General features: G+C 41.2%; 1 protein-coding gene across 9 annotated transcripts in view; it reads left to right on the forward strand.

Annotated features, from left to right (window-relative positions):
* Ehmt1 (euchromatic histone lysine methyltransferase 1) overlaps window positions 1–21,313 on the forward strand; it is a 220,117-nt gene that overhangs the window by 102,944 nt on the left and 95,860 nt on the right. For 5 of the 9 annotated variants that reach the window (XM_012947838.2, XM_045149981.1, XM_045149974.1 and 2 more), the window contains 2 exons: window positions 425–596; window positions 20,836–20,993. In XM_012947838.2, coding sequence (XP_012803292.2) covers window positions 425–596; window positions 20,836–20,993 — 330 coding nt within the window. The remainder of the gene's footprint in view (window positions 1–424; window positions 597–20,835; window positions 20,994–21,313) is intronic. The other 4 variants (XM_012947839.2, XM_045149992.1, XM_012947840.2 and 1 more) reach the window with 2 other exon arrangements.

A 21,313-nucleotide genomic window follows, 5' to 3' on the forward strand; every position in this document is an offset into this window, starting at 1 on the left:
CTTGTATGTGCTTTAAACTGAAGAGGAAATGTTTAAGGTATAGGTGAGTTTATGGATGCAGACAGAGGAAGCATTTAGTTAGGTTCAGTGTTATCCCGGTAGTATTGAATGAAGGCTAGGGTGTTGTTGTGTCTTTTGAGGGTTTGTTAATATCACTGATAACTCCTTTTCAGGAAGGTGGCATCTTGGAAGGCTGAGACTGAAATGAGGTTTAAGAGATCAGTAAGACTGACCATGAGGATGTACTGTGTGATGCTTTGATGACAGGCATGCTCTACAGACTTGTGAACTTTCTACCCTTCTCCATCATAGCTTATCTTCCAGTTGATAGAATTAACTGGGAAAAGAGCCATGATTTTGGTTGGATGTAATTTTGGTGACCATCTGCCTGTGCATAGTCATCATTATTGTCTTTGTTTTGAAGCATGCGGCCAGCAAAGACCACAGAGAAGTTCGAGACCATAAGGAACCAAAAGAGGAAATCAACAGAAACATTTCTGAATGTGGACGACAGCAGCTTTTACCCCCTTTCCCAGCCCTCCACCAGTCGCTACCTCAGAACCAATGCTACATGGCCACCACAAAGTCACAGACAGGTAAAGGTAGACCAGCAACTGTTTTTCGTTTTGAACATATATCTTAAACCTGTGGCTTACAGATGGCACTTGATGGTATTAGAGGACACTGCTGGATATGTGACAATTCTGCAACACTAGGCAGGTCTCTGCTCTAAAGCCTTTGTGATAATTAGCTTTGCTCTCATAGTTGAACTTCAGTCTCTAGGTAAACATTGTTTTCTATTGAGGTATGAGTGGAGGGCTCTGACTTTGAGACACTTCCAGCTCTATTTGGTGCTGCTACAAGCATTTCAGGGTGCAGAGTACTGTCCTTGGGCTCGAATTTTGTCATCAGGTCCTTTTTCTGTTAACATCTCTCCTTATTCTTTTTTCCTCATTTTATTTTATTATTTATTTTTAAAACAAGCCCAACAAGCTGCCTCCCCCCCTTTAATGCATGAGAGGGAGGGAAGGGAAGAGGGAGAGAAAGACAATATATATGAACTGGTGCTCCAGGGCCTCCAGTCACTGTAATTGAACTTCAGACGTGTGTTCCACCTTGTGTACATGTGCAGCCTTGCAACTTGTGTCACCTTGTGCATCTGGCTTACGTGGATCCTGGGGAATCAAACCTGGGTCCTTTGACTTTGCAGGCAAGCGCCTTAACTGCTAAGCCATCTCTCCAGCCCTTTTCTTTTCAATTTTTTTTTTAAATTAACAACTTCCATGATTATAAAAAATATCCCATATGCCCTCCCTTCCCCCACCTTTGCCTTTGAAACTCCATTCTCCATCATATTTCCTTCCCATCTCAATCAGTCTCTCTTTTATTTTGATGTCATCATCTTTTCCTATTAGATGGTCTTGTGTAGGTAGTGTCAGGCATTGTGAGGTCATGTTTATCCAGGCCATTTTGTGTCTCGGGCGAGCATGTTGTAAGGAGTCCTACCGTTCCTTTGGCTGTTACATTCTTTCTGCCACCTCTTCCGCACTAGACCCTGAGCCTTGGAAGGTGTGATAGAGATATTGCAGTACTGAGCATGCCTGTCACTTCTTTCAGCACCATGATGCCTTCTGAGTCATCTCAGGGTCACTGCCATCTGAAAAGACAAGATTCTCAACCAAAAGTGAGAGTAGCGTTAATATAAGGGTGTGAACATTAACAGAAGTGCTTACTGGGCAGTTTGATAAGCATAGTGTATACATTTAGCCAGATAACAGCAGACGTTACACTGCTAGGGCTCAATTTCTTTGTTACTGCATTTGCCTCCAGATTTTCTCTTTCGTATCCCCTCCCTTTCCCTTCCCTTCCCCTCCCTTCTTCTTTCTTCTCTGTCCTTTCTTCAAGGTAAGCTCTTGGTCTAGCCTAAGCTGACCTGGAATTTACTGTGTAGTCCCAGGGTGGCCTGTAAAAGTGAGTGCTAGGATCATGCAGCAAGTATTTATTTTATATATATATATATATTTAGGTTTTTCGAGGTAGGGTCTCACTCTGGTCCAGGCTGACCTGGAATTAATTCTGTAGGCTCAGGGTGGCCTTGAACTCATGGCAATCCTCCTACCTCTGCCTCTCAAGTGCTGGGATTAAAGGAGTGCACCACCATGACCGGCTATATTTTATATATTTTATATTTATATTTTATTTATATATATACCTATTTTTAGTCCAACTCACACACAAGTTGGAACATTTGTAACTAGGATCCACATAGGAGAGCAACCATGATATTTGGCTTTCTGGGCTTGGGTTACCTTACTTAGTATAATCCTTTCCAGATCCATCCATTTCCCTGCAAATTTCATTTCATTTTTCTTTATTGCTCAAAAGAACTCCATTGTGTAAATGTACCACATCTTTATTATCCATCTGGTGAGGAATTTCTAGGCTGGTTACATTTCCTAGCTATTATGAATAGATCAGCATTAAACATTGCTGTGCAAGTATCTCTAAAGTAGTGAGAAAAGTCCTTAGGATAGATGCCTAGGAGTACTATAGCATAGCTATATGGTCATATGGTAAATCTACTTTTAGCTGTCTCAGGATCCTCCACACTGATTTCCACAATGGCTGTACCAGACAGCATTCCCACCAATAGTGTAGAAGGGTTCCCCTTTTTCTGCATCCTCACCAACATTTATTGTCATTTTTTTCCTTGATAGCCATTTTGACAGGAATCAGATAAAGTCTCAAATTAGTTTTAATTTGCATTTTCCTCTTGGCTAAGGATGTAGAACACTTTTTTTTTTTTTTTTGGTTTTTCAAGGTAGGGTTTCCCTTTAGCCCAGGCTGACATGAGATTCACCATGGAGTCTCAGGGTGGCCTTGAACTCACGGCAATCCTCTTACCTCTGCCTCCTGAGTGCTGGGATTAAAGGTGTGCACCACCACGCCCGGCCCTAGAACACTTTTTTAGATGTTTATATGTCATCTATAGTTCTTTTGAGACCTCTCTATTTAGTTCTATAGTCTAATTTTTTTTTTTTTGTTTATTTTTTAAGGTAGGGTATCTCTCTAGCCCAGACTGACCTGGAATTCACTATGGAGTCGCAGGGTGGCCTTGAACTCACAGCGCTCCTCCTACTCCTGCCTCCCAAGTACTGGGATTAAAGGTGTTTGCCACCGTGCCCGGCTGCCCAATTTTTAATTGGGTGGTTTGATTTCTTTTATTTTTCAAATTTTCTTTTATTTAAATATTCCATTTTTATTTATTCATTTTTTTCTTTTCAATTTTTTTTTGTTTTTGTTTTTTGAGTTATGGTTTCACTCTAGCCCAGGCTGACCTGGAATTTACTATGTAGTCTCAGGGTGGCCTTGAACTCAAGGCGATCCTCCTACCTCTGCCTCCCAAGTGCTGGGATTAAAGGTGTGCGTCACCACGCCTGGCTATCTTTTTAATTTTTTTATTAACAACTTCTATGATTATAAAAATATCCCATGGTAATACCCTCCCTCCCCCCACTTTCTCCTTTGAAACTCCATTCTCCATCATATCTCCTCCCCTCTCAATCAGTCTCTCTTATTTTGATTTCATGATTTTCTCCTCCTATTATGATGGTCTTGTGTAGGTAGTGTTAGGCACTGTGAGGTCATGAATATCCAGGCCATTTTGTGTCTGGGGGGGTTGTTTGATTTCTTATTGTTTTGTTTTTTGAGTTTTTTGTATATTCTGGATATTAATCCTCTGTCAGAGAGGTAGCTGGCAAAGATTTTCTCCCATTCTCTAGTTTGTCTCTTTGCTCTATTCACAGTGTCCTTTGCTAAAGAAAAGCTTTGGAATTTTATGAGACCTCAGTGGTTGATTAGTGGTTTTATTTCTGAGCAACTAGGGTTATATTCAGAAAGGCATTGCCTATGCCAATATGTTGAAGGGTTTCTCCATACTTTTTTCTCTAGGAATGTCAGCATTTCAGGTTTACTGTTAAGGTCCCTGATCAATTTGGACTTGATTCTTATTCATGGTGAGAGACAGGAGTCAATTTCTTCCTTCTGTATATAGATAGCCAGTTTTCCCAGCACTACTTGTTGAAGAGGCTGCCTTTTCTCGATGAACATTTTTGCCATTTTTGTCGAAAATTAGATGGCTATAGTTGCTTGGATTAACATCTGGGTCCTCTGTTCTGTTCCATTTGTCTATGTGTCTGTTTTTATGCCAGTACCATGCTGTTTTTGTTAGTATGTTTTTGTAATATAGCTTAAAATTGGGTATGGTGATACCACTGGCCTTATTTTTGTTGGTCAAAGTTGTTTTGGCTATTCGATGTTTTTTGTGCTTCCAAATGAATTTTAGGATTGTTTTTTTCTATTTCTGTGAAGAATGCCTTTGGAATTTTAATGGGAGTTGTATTTAAATGTATAGCTTATTTTTGGTAAGATTGACATTTTCAGAATATTGATTCTTCCAATCCAAGAACATGGGATGTCTTTGCATTTCCTAGTGTCTTCTACAATTTCTTGTTTGAGTGTTTTAAAGTTTTCATTGTAGAGATTCTTCACTTCCTTGGTTAGATTTATTCCAAGGTCCTTTATTGATTTATTTTTTTTGAGGCAGTTATGAATGGGGTGATTTCCATATTTCATCCTCCATATGTTTGTTAGTATATAGGAAAGCTACTGATTTCTGTGTATTTATTTTGTATCCTGCTACATTGCTGTGTTTACCAGTGCTAATAGTTTGCTGTTGGTAGAGTCTTTAGGGTCCTTTATGTATAGAATCATATCATCTGGAAATAATGATATTTTGATATCTTCCTTTCCACTTTGTATCCATTTCATGAGTGTCTCTTGTCTTATTGCTATAGCTAAGAATTCCAGTACTATTTTAAATAAGAGTGGGGACAGTCTCCAGCCCATCTTTACACTGTTGCTGAGTTAAGAGTTTCTAAGATTGCACAATTTTGGGGGCATAAAACAGAAAATTCTTAGCTGGGTGTGGTGGATCATGCCTTTAATTCCAGCACTTGGGAGGTAGGAGGATCGTCGCGAGTTCAAGGTCACCCTGAGACTACATAGTGAGTTCCAGGTCAGCCTGGGCTGTGCTAGAGTGAGACCCTACCTCAAAAAGCAAAAACAAAAACAACCAAAAATACCCCAGAAAATTCTTTAATAATCAGTCAGTGAAAACAAAATGCAAATGTAGAACAGAAAGCTGTGTGTTCAGGGGTGCTTTTACCCATTGTTTGGTCTTATAAGATATCTGATTGATCCAAGATGTGACAGTTGTGCTGGGTCCTGACAAGAATAGGACAAAGTTGTTTACATCCTTTTCAGCTTAGAATCTGACGTATTTATAAAACACTGCTCAGCACAGAAAAGGGGAGCTTTAGTTTGATGGAAATCTGTACCACATAGATAGATAGACAGACAGACAACACACATACACACGCATGCACGTGCGCGTGCACACACACATGTATATATATGTGTATGTGTGTGTGTGTGTGTGTGTGTGTGTGTGTGTATGGTATCACTACAGATGTTAACCCTTTGATATCCTGGGAGGAATGTTTGGAATTTTACTTGGCTATCATATTGACAATATATGCTCCAAACAGAAGTGTCATAATGAACATCAGGATGGGGCCAGCAAATGGAAGAAGCCAGGATCCTTACACCAACAGCACCTGCAACATCAGCAAGCATGAAAAGCCAGAGTTCCAAATTATTTTTAAAAGTTTTTATTATTGAAAACTTCCATTATATAGACAATAAACCATGATAATTCCAATCCTCACTTTCTCCTTCTCTCCATCATATCCTTTCAATTAGTCTTTTATTTTGATGTCATCATCTTTTCCTTCTTTTATACTGGTCTTGTGTAGGTAGTGCCAGGAACTGCAAGGTCATGAATATCCAGGCTATTTTGTGTCTGGAGGAGTGCATTGTAAAGGAGTCCTGTCCTTCCTTTGGCTCTTATATTCTTCCTGCCACCTCTTCCATAAGGGACCCTGAGGCTTGGAAGGTGTGATGGAGATGTTTTAATGCTGAACACTCCTCTGTCATTTCTCAGTACTATGGTGCCTTTTGAGTCATCCCAGAGGTCACTGCCATCTGAAAAGAGAAGTTTCTCTAGCAAAAACTGAGAGTACCAATAATATATGGGTATGAACATTAAGGGAAGTGCTTACTGGGCAGTTTTGTGAGCATAATGAATGCATTTAGCCATATACCAGCATGCGTTACACCCGTAGGGCTCGTAACTTCCCTTGTCATAGGTTTTGAGTATCAGGCATGTATTCCCTCCTGTGGAACAGACCTCCAGTCTAATTGGAGTGTGTTTGTGGTTGGTTTCTTCCATAATAGACTTGCCACTGTTGTGCACCTGTTGGCTCATTTGGTCTGGCTGGCCCACCTTAAGGCTGCTGTGTCCACTATCATTTATCTCTACTGATGACATTTCTTCCCTATGGAGCTGCATGCAGCATAGCTTTTTTTTTTTTTTTTTTTTTTTTTCCCTGTCACCTGGTCTACTGGGAGGAGGTTTTCATCTCAGATCCAGTAGGATTTCTCAGTGACCTTGAAGCCTAAGCATGTGGTGTCTTTTGCAGTAGGGTCTTACCATCTATTCCTTGTGGGAAACCAAGATCCTTAGCAATGGCCTGTAATGTTTTGGGGGCATCAGAGACTTCCCTGGTCAAAAACTTACTGGAAGGTATCCCATCCCTGGCACTGAAAAATTTCTAGTAACAATCTATGGCTTCTGGATGTGCCATTTTCCAACAAAGAAGGTTTCTATATGATTTATCCCCCTACTCTCTTAAATTTTGATTAACTCTGCCCCTACCCTTCCTTTACTCAATCTCTTCCCCTGACCTCACTTAGGCCTTTCCACCAGGAGTAGGTCCGTCCAAATTATTTTTATACATCTTAGGGCTGGCTTCCAGATTTACCCCAACTACAACTTAGGGTTGGACTCTAAGATCTGTCTGCAGTGATAACACCTCCTCCTTGGTAGGGCTTTATCCATTAGAAAAGATTTAAGCCTGATTTTGTGGGGCCACACATGTAAATTATTACATTTTGTTGTATGGCACCAATAGACTCAATGACCACCTCATAATGTAAATTGTATTTGTTCAAACTGCCTCATAACCTTTACCAACTGTAATATTATTTTCAATCCCAAGTTTTATCTGAGATTTATAACTGTAAGCCTTGTAAAATTAAAACAAGATATATATATTTTCGAGGTAGGGTCTCGCTCTAGCCCAGGCTGACCTGGGATTCACTCTGTATTCTCAGGGTGGCCTTGAACTCACAGCGATCCTCCTACCTCTGCCTCCCAAGTGCTGGGATTAAAAGCGTGCAGCACCACACCCAGCTCAGAGTAAACATTTCTATTGTAATAAGATATAACAAGGTGACTGTGGACCAGTATACATCATTAACCATTAGTTAAACATAACCAGTGAGGACAATTTCTGGATTTTTTTTTCTTTTTTAGAGGTAGGGTCTTTCTGTAGCCCAGGCTGATTTGGAATTCACTATACAGTCTCAGGGTGGCCTCAAACTCACAGCAATCCTCCTATTTCTGCCTCCCAAGTGCTGGGACTAAAGTCATGTGCTATACCATGTCTGGCTTGGACTCAGAAATTTTATTCATTCATTTGTTCATTTATTTATGTGCAAAGTGAGAGAGAATATGATTGAGAATGAGAATGTGCATGCCAGGACCTTTAGCCACTGTAAACAAATTACATATGCATGTGATACTTTGTGCATCTGGATTTATGTGGTACAGGGAAATCAAACTGGGGTTGTTACGTTTTTCAGGCAAATGCCTTTACTTCTGAGTCATCTTTCTAGTCCTTGGATTTTATTTATTTATTTATTTCTGAGAGAGAAAGGCAGAGAGAGGGAGAGAGAGAATTGGCATGCCAGGGAATTCAGCTACTGCAAATGAACTCCAGAAGCATGTGCCGCCTTGTGCATCTGGCTTATGTAGATCCTAGGAAATTGAACCTGAGTCCTTTAGCTTTGCAGGCAAGTACCTTAATCGCTAAGCTACCCTTCTAGCCACCTCCAACCATGGATTTTTTTTTTTTTTTAATAATTTAAAGGCAAACAGTGGCTGACTAATCAGTTCCAGGCAGAGGCAGAAGAATGCATGAGTTAATGTAAGAGCTTAATAATGTATGCCAGCATTAGACAGAGGGACCTATTAGCTTTAATCTTTGTTTATATTGTAATATTTTGTGGTTATATTCTCTTACTGTGTATGTTAAGTCCATGCAGGCAGCTAAAATTAATAATGCATTGTGTTTTTAGGGGTCAGTAATGGCTCTGTAGGAGAGACGTTTTGGGGGCCTGTGAAGAGCTCTCTGACTTCAGCATTGTGTCATCTGCTAGGATAAGTCAAGGCTGTGTTGACCATATAGCTTCTTTTAGAAGCATTTGTTGTGACTCTCCCTTTTTAGATACAATGACTTGGAGTCCGTCTTTCCATCTCTGTGTCCCCTGTGATTAAGAAGGCAAGTAACTTATCAGAGGTTAGAAGCTAGAAGTGCCTTTTTTTAAAAAAATATTTGTTTGTATATTTTTTTGATAAACAAAAGAGGGAGGAAGGGAGAATGGATGCACCAGGGCCTCTCTAGTCACTGCAAACGAACTCCAGACATGTGTTCCACCTTGTCTATTTGGCTTTACGTGGATTCTAGGAAATTAAGCTCAGGTCCATAAGCTTTGCAGGCCAGTTCCTTAACTGCTGAGCCATCTTTTCAGCCCCATAAAAGTTGAAAATCATTCTAATTAACATTTTAAGTTTAGTTGTCAAGTGACAGTGTAAGCCATATCTGGAACATAGAAAGCAGATGCATGTTTATGCTTTAAGCATTTGTCAGTTTCAAGTACAGACAGAACATATCAGCAGCCCTGGAAACAATATTTTACCAACAAGTTCAAAAGATTAATTAATTCATTTATTTGAGAGACAGGGAGAGAGAGATAAGGGTGAGAATGGGTGTGCCACGGCTTCTAGCCACTGCAGAGGAACTGGAGACATATGTGCCACCTGTTCATCTGGCTTTATGTGGGTACTGGGGAATTGAACTAGGTCTTTAGGCTCTGTAGGCAAGCACCTTAACCACTGGGCCATCTCTCCAGTCCACCAACTACTTTAACTCACTTGATTTGGCCTAGCATTTGTATGTCAGGAAAAGACAAGACAGTATAATATCTTGGCATCTGCACTTGAAAACATATTGTGTTAGTCTGTATACCTATTACCCTGAGAAAGCTGGGGCAGCATAACAGCAGAGTTTTAAGGTCCTTTTTCTTCACTGCAGATCATTTGAACATTATTTTATATCCTAGAGCATGGAACATATCTTAAGAATCAATATTTCTCAATCAATCTTAAGAATCAATATTTCTCTAAGCAATAAACTTAAGTAACACCTTGACTGATACTAATTATATACAGTTTAAGAATAGAGCAAAACCTGGTCAGTGTTACATTAAACCAGCCTGATGTAATCATACATTAGAGACATTTTGACAGTCATAAAGTAATTTTGTAAGCAAGCACCTTTAACCATTGAGTCATTTTATAACAACATAAGGGAGTATTTGTGACTATTAGAATACATAAAGCTTAGATAAACTATACTACCATTATTTGTATATAGCAGATTTTCCTAGGACATTTCTTTCCTCAATTCCTCTAAGAGTCACAATGATTATATCACTTTAAAAAATATTTTATTTATTTGCAAGGAGAGAGAGAGAGAGAGAGAGAGAGAGAGACTATGAATGAATGAATATGGGTGCACCAGTGCTTCTAGCTGTTGCAAACAAACTCCAGGCAAGTGCTTTAACCTCTGAGCCATCTCTTCAGTCCGACTAAATTACTTTTTTTTGACTTAACATAACCTCAGTGATAATCACCCAGCAGAATCAGCATGAGGAAGACAGAAACCATTGCAAAGTTACAATATTTTTAGACACAATAACCTTATAATAGAATATTCAGTACTAGTGATTAAACCTTAATTGTAAGGCTCGGTTTTTTCAGTGGTTAATAGATTGACAGAGTAACATAACTAACTTGGTTGGGCACTTTAAAGTTAGTCATTTACAACAGTTATCATGAACAAATTAACATCAATGAGTTTAAAATTTTAATTTAACCTTGGTATTTTAAGGCATGGTTACATAGATTCACAGTCTGAATGCTACCACATCCTGTAACCAGCCAGGATCATCCTTTCTTTGCCTGAATTAAGCCCTAGGCAAGTCTAATAGTCAATTTACTTAACCCAAGGAGTCTGCAATCTAATCAAGCACTTTAATACTCAGTTTATCTATCTTTTACTTTTGTTTCTAAAGTAAAATGTTATCTGACAGAAGTGTCTCCAGGCTACACAAAATATAGATCTTTGTGTTTTTAAAGTCTTGTTACTGTTTAAATTTGTTCCTTTTTGTATTATTTGTATGTATCTTTAAACCTTCTGTTTAAACTTATTTCTAAAGCAGCACTCTTCCTGAACAGAATAAACATGGGGACTTTATTCTGGGGGCCTATATATATTTAAGGGTGTGCCAATTCCTAAGCATGCTATGTTTAAGGCCATAATTAATTAGCTTATTGATTCAGTAGAGAGAAAGAGGGAGAGAATGGGTACATCAGTGTCTCTGCTGGTAGCAAACACCAGCCTCATGTGCATCTGGATTTACATGGGTACTGTGGACTCAAGCCTGGGGCATCTATCTTTGCAACCAAGTACCTTTAAATCACTGAGCCATCTCTCCAGCCCATAAAATTATAATTTAAATAGTGAAGATAAAGCCGGGCGTGGTGGCGCACACCTTTAATCGGGAGGCAGAGGTAGGAGGATCGCCGTGAGTTCGAGGCCACCCTGAGACTCCATAGTGAATTCCAGGTCAGCCTGGGCTAGAGTGAGACCCTACCTCGAAAAATCAAAAAACCAAAAAAAAAAAAAATAAATAAAAAGTGAAGATAGTGTTTAGCTTAGAGTATACATGTAAAAAATTCAAGTGATGGAATTCCCTGTAGTCCTGTCCATCTTGTATGATGAAGTTTTAGCCGAAAATAAAGGAAAGCATATTTTAAGTGGTATTAACACAGCAGTGTGTCCCTGGATGTTCTTGCCTTGGTTAGTCACTAACTCTGTTGTCCTTTTGAAGGATTCGTCCTTAATGATCTCAAGTCTGCCCCCTGGGCCCCATAAAGGCTCACCACCTCTCAATAGAACCATGCTAGTGAACAAGCCTTTAACACATAGTCTGTGGATATTCGGATCTAAACTATAGCTGGGCGTGGTGGTGCAAACCTTTAATCCCAGCATATAGTGAATTCCAGGTCAGCCTGGACTAGACTGAAACCCTACTTAGAAAAAAACAATCCCGACTACAAGCTAGATGTGATAGTGCAAGTTCTCTGATCCCAGCACTCATGAGATTGAAGCGTGTTCTTGGCCATCTTGGTCAATATAATGAGGCATTATCTTAAAAACAGCGAAAATTAAAAAGAAAGATCAAACCATTGCAACTCAGAAACTCTTACTTGAGTCTTAGAGCCATAGTCTTACTATCATTATTTATTATTTCACTGTTTGAATCATCCCAGGTTTGGTCAATATGGGGTGGAGATGAGGAAGGGTTCAACTAGTGGACTTTGGGTATGCTTCTTCACTTCCTAAAGACCTTGTAGCTGGATTGGGTGGCCCAGGCTCATCTTGTTCTTTTTTGTCAATGGCTGGAATTGGCCATGTCTGGCCCTTTTAATTGGTATGTGGTGGTTGGTAAGCAAAGTCAGTTGTTATCTTTTAATGTTGTTTTTTTTTTTAAATTTTTATTTATTTATTTATTTATTTGAGAGCGACAGACACAGAGAGAAAGACCAATAGAGGGAGACAGAGAGAATGGGCGCGCCAGGGCTTCCAGCCTCTGCAAACGAACTCCAGACGCGTGCGCCCCCTTGTGCATCTGGCTAACGTGGGACCTGGGGAACCGAGCCTAGAACCGGGATCCTGAGGCTTCACAGGCAAGCGCTTAACCGCTAAGCCATCTCTCCAGCCCTCAGTTGTTATCTTTTTATCTCACACATCTACTTTGTGGCTGTTTTTCTGTATTACAGTCAGGTTCACATTGCTGAACACCTAGCCTAAAGCAGGTTATAGGAGGAAAGGGTTTATTTCAGGCTTACAAATTCTAGGGGAACACCCCATCAGTGGCAGAAGAAATTGGCTCACTTCCATAGATGCAAGCAGAGAGATACCACCAAACAGCCAGCACTCCAAACTGCTCTTTTCACACCTTAGGGCTGGACTACCAGATTTGCCCCCAGTGACATGCTTCTCCCCCAGAAGCTCTGTCCACTGGAGGCTCAAGTTGTAAGCTTAATCTTAATAAAAATACCTCAGTCTGGGCTGGAGGGGTGGCTTAGTGGTTAAGGCGTTTGCCTGCAAAGCCAAAGGACCCAGGTTTGATTCCGCAGAACCCACGTTAGCCAGATGCACAGGAGGTGCACATGTCTGGAGTTCGTTTTCAGTGGCTGGAGGCCCTGGCACACCCATTCCCTCTCACTTTCTGTGTTTCTCTCCCTCCCTTTTCCTCTGTTAAATAAATAAAGTATTAAAAAAAACCCTTAGTCTATGAGGCTACGTTCAAACAACTACACTCAGTATTATTTATTTCAAATAGTGAAATAATGAATTGCCATTTGTATACTCCTAGGTAAGCAGTAGTTTATCACCACTAGACTTGCCCTTCAAGAAATGCTTAAAGGCACATACCTTTAATCCCAGCACTCAGGAGGCACAGATAGGAGGATTGCCATGAATTTGAGGCTACATAGTGAGTTCCAGGTCAGCCTGGGGTAGAGTGAGACCCTACCTTGAACCACTCCCTCCCCCAAAAAAGAAAGAAATGCTTAAAGGGACCTGGGGAATTTAGATACAGAGCATGTGAAATCTCCTAAGTTGAACCTCAAGCATCCCCCCCCCATCCAAATTCTTAGTAAAGGTACACAAATGGCAATTATGAAAACCACTATTATTTTATTTATTCTTTGGTTTTATTTTTTAAGTTTTATTTATTTGAGAGAGTCAGAGAGAGAGAGAGGGAAGGAGGGAGGGAGGGGAGGGAGAGAATAGGTGCACCAGGGCCTCTAGCCACTGCAGATGAACTCTAGATACATGTGTCTCCTTGTGCATCTTGCTTACATGGGTCCTGGGGAATTGAACCAGGGTCCTTTGGCCTTGCAGGCAAGTGCCTTAACCGCTAAGCCATCCCTCCAGCTCTATTTTTTTTTTTTTTTCCTGAGGTAGGGTTTCACTCTAGCCCAGGCTGACCTGGAATTCACTATGTAGTCTCAGGCTGGCCTTGAACTCAGGCCAGTTTCCTTCCTCTGCCTCCTGAGTGCTGGGATTAAAAATATGTGCTACCATGCCTTGCTAAAAATCGACTATTATCTTAATTGGTTCATAATTCCATTTTTTGTTTTCTTCAAGATGTTAGCAGTATAGACAAGTTGTAATACAATTTTACTTTGTAAGTTCTGATTTATTTAACTTAAAAGACTAATTCATATAGAAGACTTATTAGTTGTTTGGGACCATACAGTATATAAGATAAAATTTTGTGACAACTGAAAGGGATAGTATGAGGACTGTCACTGAAGTTAATTTGGTATAATGAGTTGTTAATGGTGTCACAGTCCCAGCACTGAAGGCTGAGACAGGTTTTGCCTCTAATTTGAGGCCAGCCTGGGCTACAGAAGGGGAGACTATTCCTCCATCTTAAAAACAAAACCAATCTCTCTCTCTTCTTTTTTTGGGTGGGGGTGTTCTGATGTAGGGCTCTCTCTAGCTCAGGGTGGCCTTGAACCCTTGGTGATCCTCCTACCTCTGCCTCCCAAGTGTTGGGATTAAAGGCATGCATCACCATGCCCAGCTCTCACTCTCTTTTTAATATTATTTTATTTATTTACTTATTTGAGAGAGAGAGAGAGAGAGAGAATGAGAAAGAATGAATATGAATGGGCACGCCAGGTCCTCTAGCCACTGCAGATGAACTTCAGATGCATGCACCACTATATGCGTCTGGCTTACATGGGTACTGGGAAATTGAACCTGTCTTTTGGTTTTGCTGGTAGATGTCTGCTAAGTCATCTCTCTGTCCCTCCTACTCCCCCCACCCCCGTCATACTCACAAAAAGAACAAACAAATGCATAGAAAAAAAACAAACAAAAACCCAAAGAACCATCCAGAAAACAGGTTCTTGTTCCTTAAGTGTGAGCTGCACACAGTGACTATATTACTTATTTTTCTTGTTGCTGTGACCAAATACCTAACAGGAATTAGCTTCAGGAAAGAACTTATTTTGTCTTATAGCTCCAGGAAGTGTAGTCCATCATGGTCAGGAAGATGTGGTAGGAGTGGAAGGCCAGCTGGTCCTGTTGCATCTTTATTCATTTGTTTGCAAGTATGGAGGGAGGAATAGGAAGAAGGAGAAGAGAAGAAAGAGAATGGGTGCAGCAGGGCCTCCAGCTGCTGCAAATCTGTCTTTACATGGGTATTGAGGAATTTAACCCAGGTTGTTAGGCTTTGCATGCAAGCACCTTAGCCAGAGCCATCTCTCCGTCCCCATGTTGCATCTTTAGTCAGGAGGCAGAAGATCAGTAGAAAGTGAGTTGGGACATAAAACCTCAAGCCTCGGCTGGGCATGGTGGCACATGTCTTTAGTCCCAGCACTTGGGAGGCAAAGGTAGGAGGAGCTCCGGGAGTTCAAGGTCACCCTGAGACTACATAGTGAATTCCAGGTCAGCCTTCACTAGAGCGAGACCCTACCTCAAAAAACAAACAAACAAAAAACCCTCAAGCCTCACCTTATAGCTGTGCCTAGCTTCCAGTCTGCTCTCTGTTTCCTGGTCTGCCCAGATGTGAGCAAGCCACTGCATACTCTCACCACCATGGTATTGCCTGCTGATATGCCTTCTCAGCCCTGATGAATGTGTCTTCAAACTGTGAGCCAAAATAAACTCTTCTTTCCTTAAGCTGCTTCTTGTCAGATATTTGGTCACAGTGACAAGAAAAGTAACATACTGTATTTTAGTACAAGTTTTACTATAGAATGAAGATCAGGCAGTTATACACATTCATGTACCTAATGATATACCACCTGAATACATGAAGCAAAAATGGACAGTTGAGAAAGCAGTTTTACATTATTTGGTGGTGTTAGTGCTTGCTCTCAGTTATAGAGTGGTGGGCCAAAAATGAGCAAAGAAACAGGGTACTTAGCACTATAAACCAACTATGCAAACATATTACAGAGTATATGCTGCCAGCAGCAGCAGAAGCATACCATCCTCTCAGGTGCACACTGGACATTTTCCAGACTAGACTGTTTTAGACCACACGTTAAATCTCACTAGATTTGAGATGAAACTCAAAACATACTAAAAATTCATAGTAGTCAGAGCAGTGTGGTACTGGCATAAAGACACAAATGGACCAATAGAACAGACTAGGGAGCTCAAATATAAACTCTTACATGTGTGATCAGTTAATTTCTCTTTTGAGATAAATTAAACTTAAATTTCCCAGGTTGTATCAAACTCGTGATCCCCCAGCTTCAACCTCTTAAGTAGTTGGGATTATTGGTGTATGCCTCTTCACCTTGCCTGGCAAATTAAGTTATTTTTAAAATTCTTTTTTCTTATTTATTTGAGAGGACGTAGAGAATGGGCATGCCAAGGCCTCCAACCACTGCAGGTGAACTCCAGGTGCATGTGCCACCTTGTGCATCTGGCTTATGTGTGTATTGTGGGTTTTCTAAGCCATCTTTCTAGCTCTAAAGTAAGGTTGTTTTTTGTTTTGTTTTGTGTTTTTTTTTTTTGTTTTTTTTTAGGTAAGTTCTCACTCTAGCTCAGGCTGACCTGGAATTCACTATGTAGTCTCAGAGCATCCTTGAATTCATGGTGATCCTCCTGCCTCTTCCTCCCGAGTGCTGTGATTAATGGCATGTGCCACCACTCCCAGCCTAAATTAAGTTTTGACAAGATTGCTAAGACTCTTCTGTGTGAAAAAAGACACCTTAATAGCAAATAGTGTTGATGAAACTGGATGTCCACATACAGAAGATGGTATAGGATGCCAACGTCATACCATGTACAAAAGTTAATTCAAGATGGATCAGTGCTGTAAATTTAAGACCTAAAGCTAAAACTCTTTGAAGAAAATGGAAGGTGAAGTTTCACACCATTGGATTTGGCATCAAAAGCACAGGTAGCCCTTCTTCCCACTAAAATGAATTTTGAGACTCGAAAAGGTTTGTACATCAGGAAGCTGCGGATGAAACCTGGTTGCCAGAGTTTACTTAGCATACACAAAGCCCTGTGTTCCATTTCTAGCACTTCCTGGGCCTGTGGTGCTGATCTTTAATTCCAGTACTTAGGAGATGGAGGTAGGAGGTTCAAGAGGTCAAGGTCATTGTCTTCTACATAGTGAGTTTGAGGCCAGCTTGGAATACATGAGCCTTGTCTTGGGGTGGGAGGAGTCCACAGAATAGAACAAAAGTATTTGCAAATTGTTTCCCCCACCCCCAGAGTTTCTCTCTAGCTCAGACTGTCCTGGAACTCACTTTTAATTCCAGGCTGGCCTTGATTCCTCCTACCTCAGCTTTTTTATTTGGATTGAGGGTACCACCATGTCTAGCCTAGAAATGTTTTTTTTTACTTTTTTTTTTTTTAATTTGAAAGCAACAGAGAGAAAGAGGCAGAGAGAGAGAGGGAGGGAGAGAGAGAGAGAGGAGGAGGAAGGGAGGGAGGGAGGAAAGGAGGGAAGAAGAGGAAGAGGGAGAAAATGGGTGCACCAGGGCCTCCAGCCACTGCAAATAACCTCCAGATGCGTGCGACCCCTTGTGCATCTGGGTAACGTGGGTCCTGGGGAATCAAGCCTCAAACCGGGGTCCTTAGGCTTCACAGGCAAGCACTTAACTGCTAAGCCATCTCTCCAGCCCCCCCCCCCCTTTTTAAATTGAGATAGGGTCTCACTCTAGCCCAGGCTGACCTGGAATTCAGGGTGGCCTTGAACTCACTGTGATCTTACCCAAATGCTGGGATTAAAGGCATCCACCACCATACCCTGCGGAGGGAAGATCTTTTTGAGGTAGGGTCTTACTGTAGTCCAGGCTGACCTGGAACTCATTCCGTAGTTCCTGGTTGGCCTTCAGCGCACAGTGATCCTTCCACCTCTGCTTCCTAAGTTCTAGAAAACTGACACACACACACACACACACACTCTCTCTCTCTCTCTCTCTCTCTCTCTCTCTCTCTCTCTCTCTCTGTGTGTGTGTGTGTGTGTGTGTGTGTATGTGTGTGTGTAGGTTGTTTGAGGTATGGTCTTGCTCTAGCCTAGGCTGGCCTGAAATTCACTATGTGGTCTCAGGCTGTCCTTGATCTTCCTACCTCAGCCTCCCAAGTGCTGGGATTAAAGATGTACACCGCCACGCTGGGCTGGAAATCTTGTTTTTTTTATTTAACAAAAGATCAGCCTCTAGATCATTTAAAGAAATCCTAGAACACAACAAAAAGCAAAACAACCTGATTCAAAAATGGGCAAAGGATGTGAATAGAATTTTCTTAGATGCTATACAATCACCGAGATGAAAAGATGTCCACTATGACTAATAGTGAGGAAAATGCAATTCAAGACTAAAATGAGGGCTGGAAAGAAGCCTTAGTGGTTAAGGCACTGTGAAGCCTAAGGACCGAGGTTCAGTTCTCCAGGTCCCACATAAGCCAGATGCACAAGGTGGTGCAGGTGGTGCATGTGTGTGTCTGGAGTTCGTATGCATTGGCTTAGGTGCCTTAGTGTGCCCATTCTCTCTGTATCTTGCTCTCTCTTTCTCTCTTTCTGTCTCAAATAAATAAAAATAAAATTTAAAAAAAGGTGAAAATGAGATACCCTCTTATATCCATTACAATGTTGGAGAAGAGTCAACTGGTACTTGATAGAGATGCTGTGGTAAACAGGGTAATAAGTTCTCCTGTAATTTCCCTCTGTATATACCTAAAACAGTGGAAAACAGGGACTCAGTGATAGTTACATCCACAATTATAGCAGCATTATCACAGTAATCAAGAGGTGGAAGCAACCTGAGTGTTCACTGATGGATGGATGGGTGGTGTAGCAGACAGATTCAGGTTCGCTGAGATGAACTTTCAGACCAGACACAGTTATGGAGGAAGGGATTTATTGAAGCTTACAGATCCAGGGGAAGTTCCATAATGGCAGAAGAAGCTGGCCTGCCTTCACTGGACCAAGCAGAGAGAGAGAAGCACAAGCCTAAAAGCCAAAAGCCACAGCATACTTCAGGAACTCCAGCTAGGCACACTCTGCATAACTTTAGATTGAAATCTGAAACCCACCACCACACCTTAAGATCACCCAGTGACATTGCCTACAGCAGGTGGCTACAGATGCAAACTACAAACAAACAACTGAATGTATTGGGGGCCACCTATTCTATTAAAACCACCACAGGTGGGTAAGCAAATGCAGCCCATACATACAGTAGGAAATTCTGTAGTGTGGCACAGGGAAGATCTTCAGTATATTAAATTAAATAAGCCAGACATCACAGGACATGATTCTGTTTATGTGAAGTCTCTAGAGTGGTCAAACTCACAGAGACAGAATAGAATAGTGGTGCTATTGGCTGGGGGAATGAGGAATGGAGAATTAGTGTTTCATGGGGACAGTGAGTTTTGCAAGATGTGAAGAGCTGTGGAGATGGATATAGGTATGATTGTTCAACATTATGAGTACACTTAATATCAATGAATTGTATAGTTAATGACTAATGTAGTAAGTTATGTTACAGGCATTCTCACACAGAGACAGATAGCCAGGTACACACATAATTCAGAGATCAGCTTGAGTGAGCCTTATAGATTGCTGAATCCAGCCCTTAGGGTGGAACTCCCTATACCTTGTGGCCAGTTACCCCTGGTTACTCCTAGATGAGAGGCACTCTGCATTTAAGTGTCTGGACCCTGGAAGTCTCCTTGGGTTTGTCAAACAGGCAAGAAGGTGTCTCTTACAGGGTACTGGCTTGTAGATTCTATTCAATCAGCTTTGTCTGCTCTCTGGAGCCTGCTGCTTTTTTTCCTGAACTAAACAGAGTATACCTCAGTACCCTAACCTTTCTTTAGAGCAGCTGGAAGTTGTCTCTCCCCTCCCTTGGGCTGTTCTTACTGGCATGTACTTAAGACTTCTAGAACACTCTGGGGATGCTGGTAGTACCATGTGTTCTTTCCCGGGTTTCTTGTCTGCTTGGTTGGCCTTTTTTTTCTTTTGAGGTCTAGATGAGTCCTCGTCTCCAGGAGGGTCTTAAACTTCTAAACTGCTAGCCTTCCTTTAGCCTCCCCCCGGCCTGACCACTCTGGATTCCAGTCATCTGGCATGGGCCTGGATCCTCTATATGGATACTGTGGAGGACTCTCTCATAATTATGCTTCTTGTTCAATATTTGTATGCTTAATAGATCCTATATTTCCTCAAGTCACTCAGGCATTTCTTGGCTGTTCTGTCCCATGGTGAGTTGGTACTGCTATAGCATGGTGTTTCTGTTGTATAACTAGTTAACCTAATAAGAAAGACCATGAAAACATCCTACTGTGCATTATTTCTGCCAATTTACATACATACCCTACTCCCAGGTGCTTTGTTTTCACTCTGTAGGTCATTATGGGAGCCAGCAAATTCTGTTTTGAGACAGACAGGTAGGAAATAATCCCAGCCATTTCAAGCTATGAGGTCTTTGATCCAACTTTCCATGTTGTAGTAGGACAGTAGCCTCAAGACTGTTTGAAGAATGGCATGATTCTATAAGACAGAACTGTGGGCTGTGGAGATGATGCTGCACGCATAGTCACACAGCACACTTATTGTGAGTGGCCCATGCTTGTGCATGCTTTTCAAACTTTTTTCTTTATTGTAGAACAAAATATTACATATCTTTCCAGCCCTTTATTTACACTATTCATGTTAAAATAATGATATTAGATCTTTCATCCTAGAATAAATAAATAAATAAAAACACTGCAGAAAATCTTCACCCTGATGATGCTTTTGTTTCAATGGCTCTGGAGTTCCTCAGGCTCCCTCTTAATTGCTGCTCCTTGCTTGAAACCAGTGTACCAAGTCCCCAGAATTTTCTGTGATAGTGAGCTGGATGGTACTTCAAGGACCTTCTTTCTCCTGAGTGCTTGGATGGTTGGGGAAAAGGTCTCATTGGGTCACAGAGCTTTGGAAAATAGATAAACTGGTACTTACATCGTACTGTGGATGAGAGTTCCATATCCTACAAAGACTGCTTGGTCTGTCCCTAAAGTGGGTGACAAGGCTAGGCTCTTCTTTCTTAGGCTTGCATACTTCTTAATGTCCATGATGCTCCTTTTGAATGTGTGATGGAGGGAGAGAATGCCTTACCTCAGAGCTTTATTTATTCAAGGCCATAGAGGCTCTTAAGTGTCTGCAGAACTTGTATCTGAGGGCTTGTGCTTCCTGCCTGCAAAGTGGGATAATGATGTTGGCTTAAACAAAATATGATGTGATGTTTTTCAGCTTTCTTTTCAATTTGTACCAAATAGGGATTGCTTGCCACCCTTGTGTTGATTTATGGTCACAGAAGGGTGTCTTTTGAGTTGGGGATTGGTGATCGGATTTTATAAACTATCTTCTGCCTCTAAAAACATTTGAATGGTGTTTCTTTTCCTTTCTTGTCCCCCTTTGAATTTTTTTTTTTTTTAGCTTGCTTGCCTTTTGTTTTAGCAGCTGCAGTATCTCGGAAGAAAAAACGAAGAATGGGAACCTATAGCCTAGTTCCCAAGAAAAAGACCAAAGTATTAAAGCAGAGGACGGTGATTGAGATGTTTAAGAGCATAACTCATTCCACTGTGGGCCCCAAGGTAAGAGGTGTTGGGTGTTGTTTCCCATGTGTGCTTGGAAGCATGGTTTCTGGTTCCAGGATCTCTTTGGCCTGAAGAATATCCTGTTGAGGCCATTAGTAATTTGGATGACCTTGATCCTTGTGGAAGGAAGCACAGCTATAGAGTTTTTCTGCTTTCGGGCATAGTCTTCTTGTCCAGGTGGCTTGTTGGCTACCTTTTGCTCTCACCCCAGCAACCCTTCGTGCTGGGCTCTTTTCCAGGTGGTGGGTGCTGTCATTGTGCCCTTTGCACTGGCAGACCCTTATACCTTCTATTGTTTGAGCTCACAGTGAGTTCAT

Source organism: Jaculus jaculus, chromosome 1 (assembly GCF_020740685.1).
Source record: "Jaculus jaculus isolate mJacJac1 chromosome 1, mJacJac1.mat.Y.cur, whole genome shotgun sequence".
In the NCBI taxonomy this organism is placed as follows: domain Eukaryota; kingdom Metazoa; phylum Chordata; class Mammalia; order Rodentia; family Dipodidae; genus Jaculus; species Jaculus jaculus.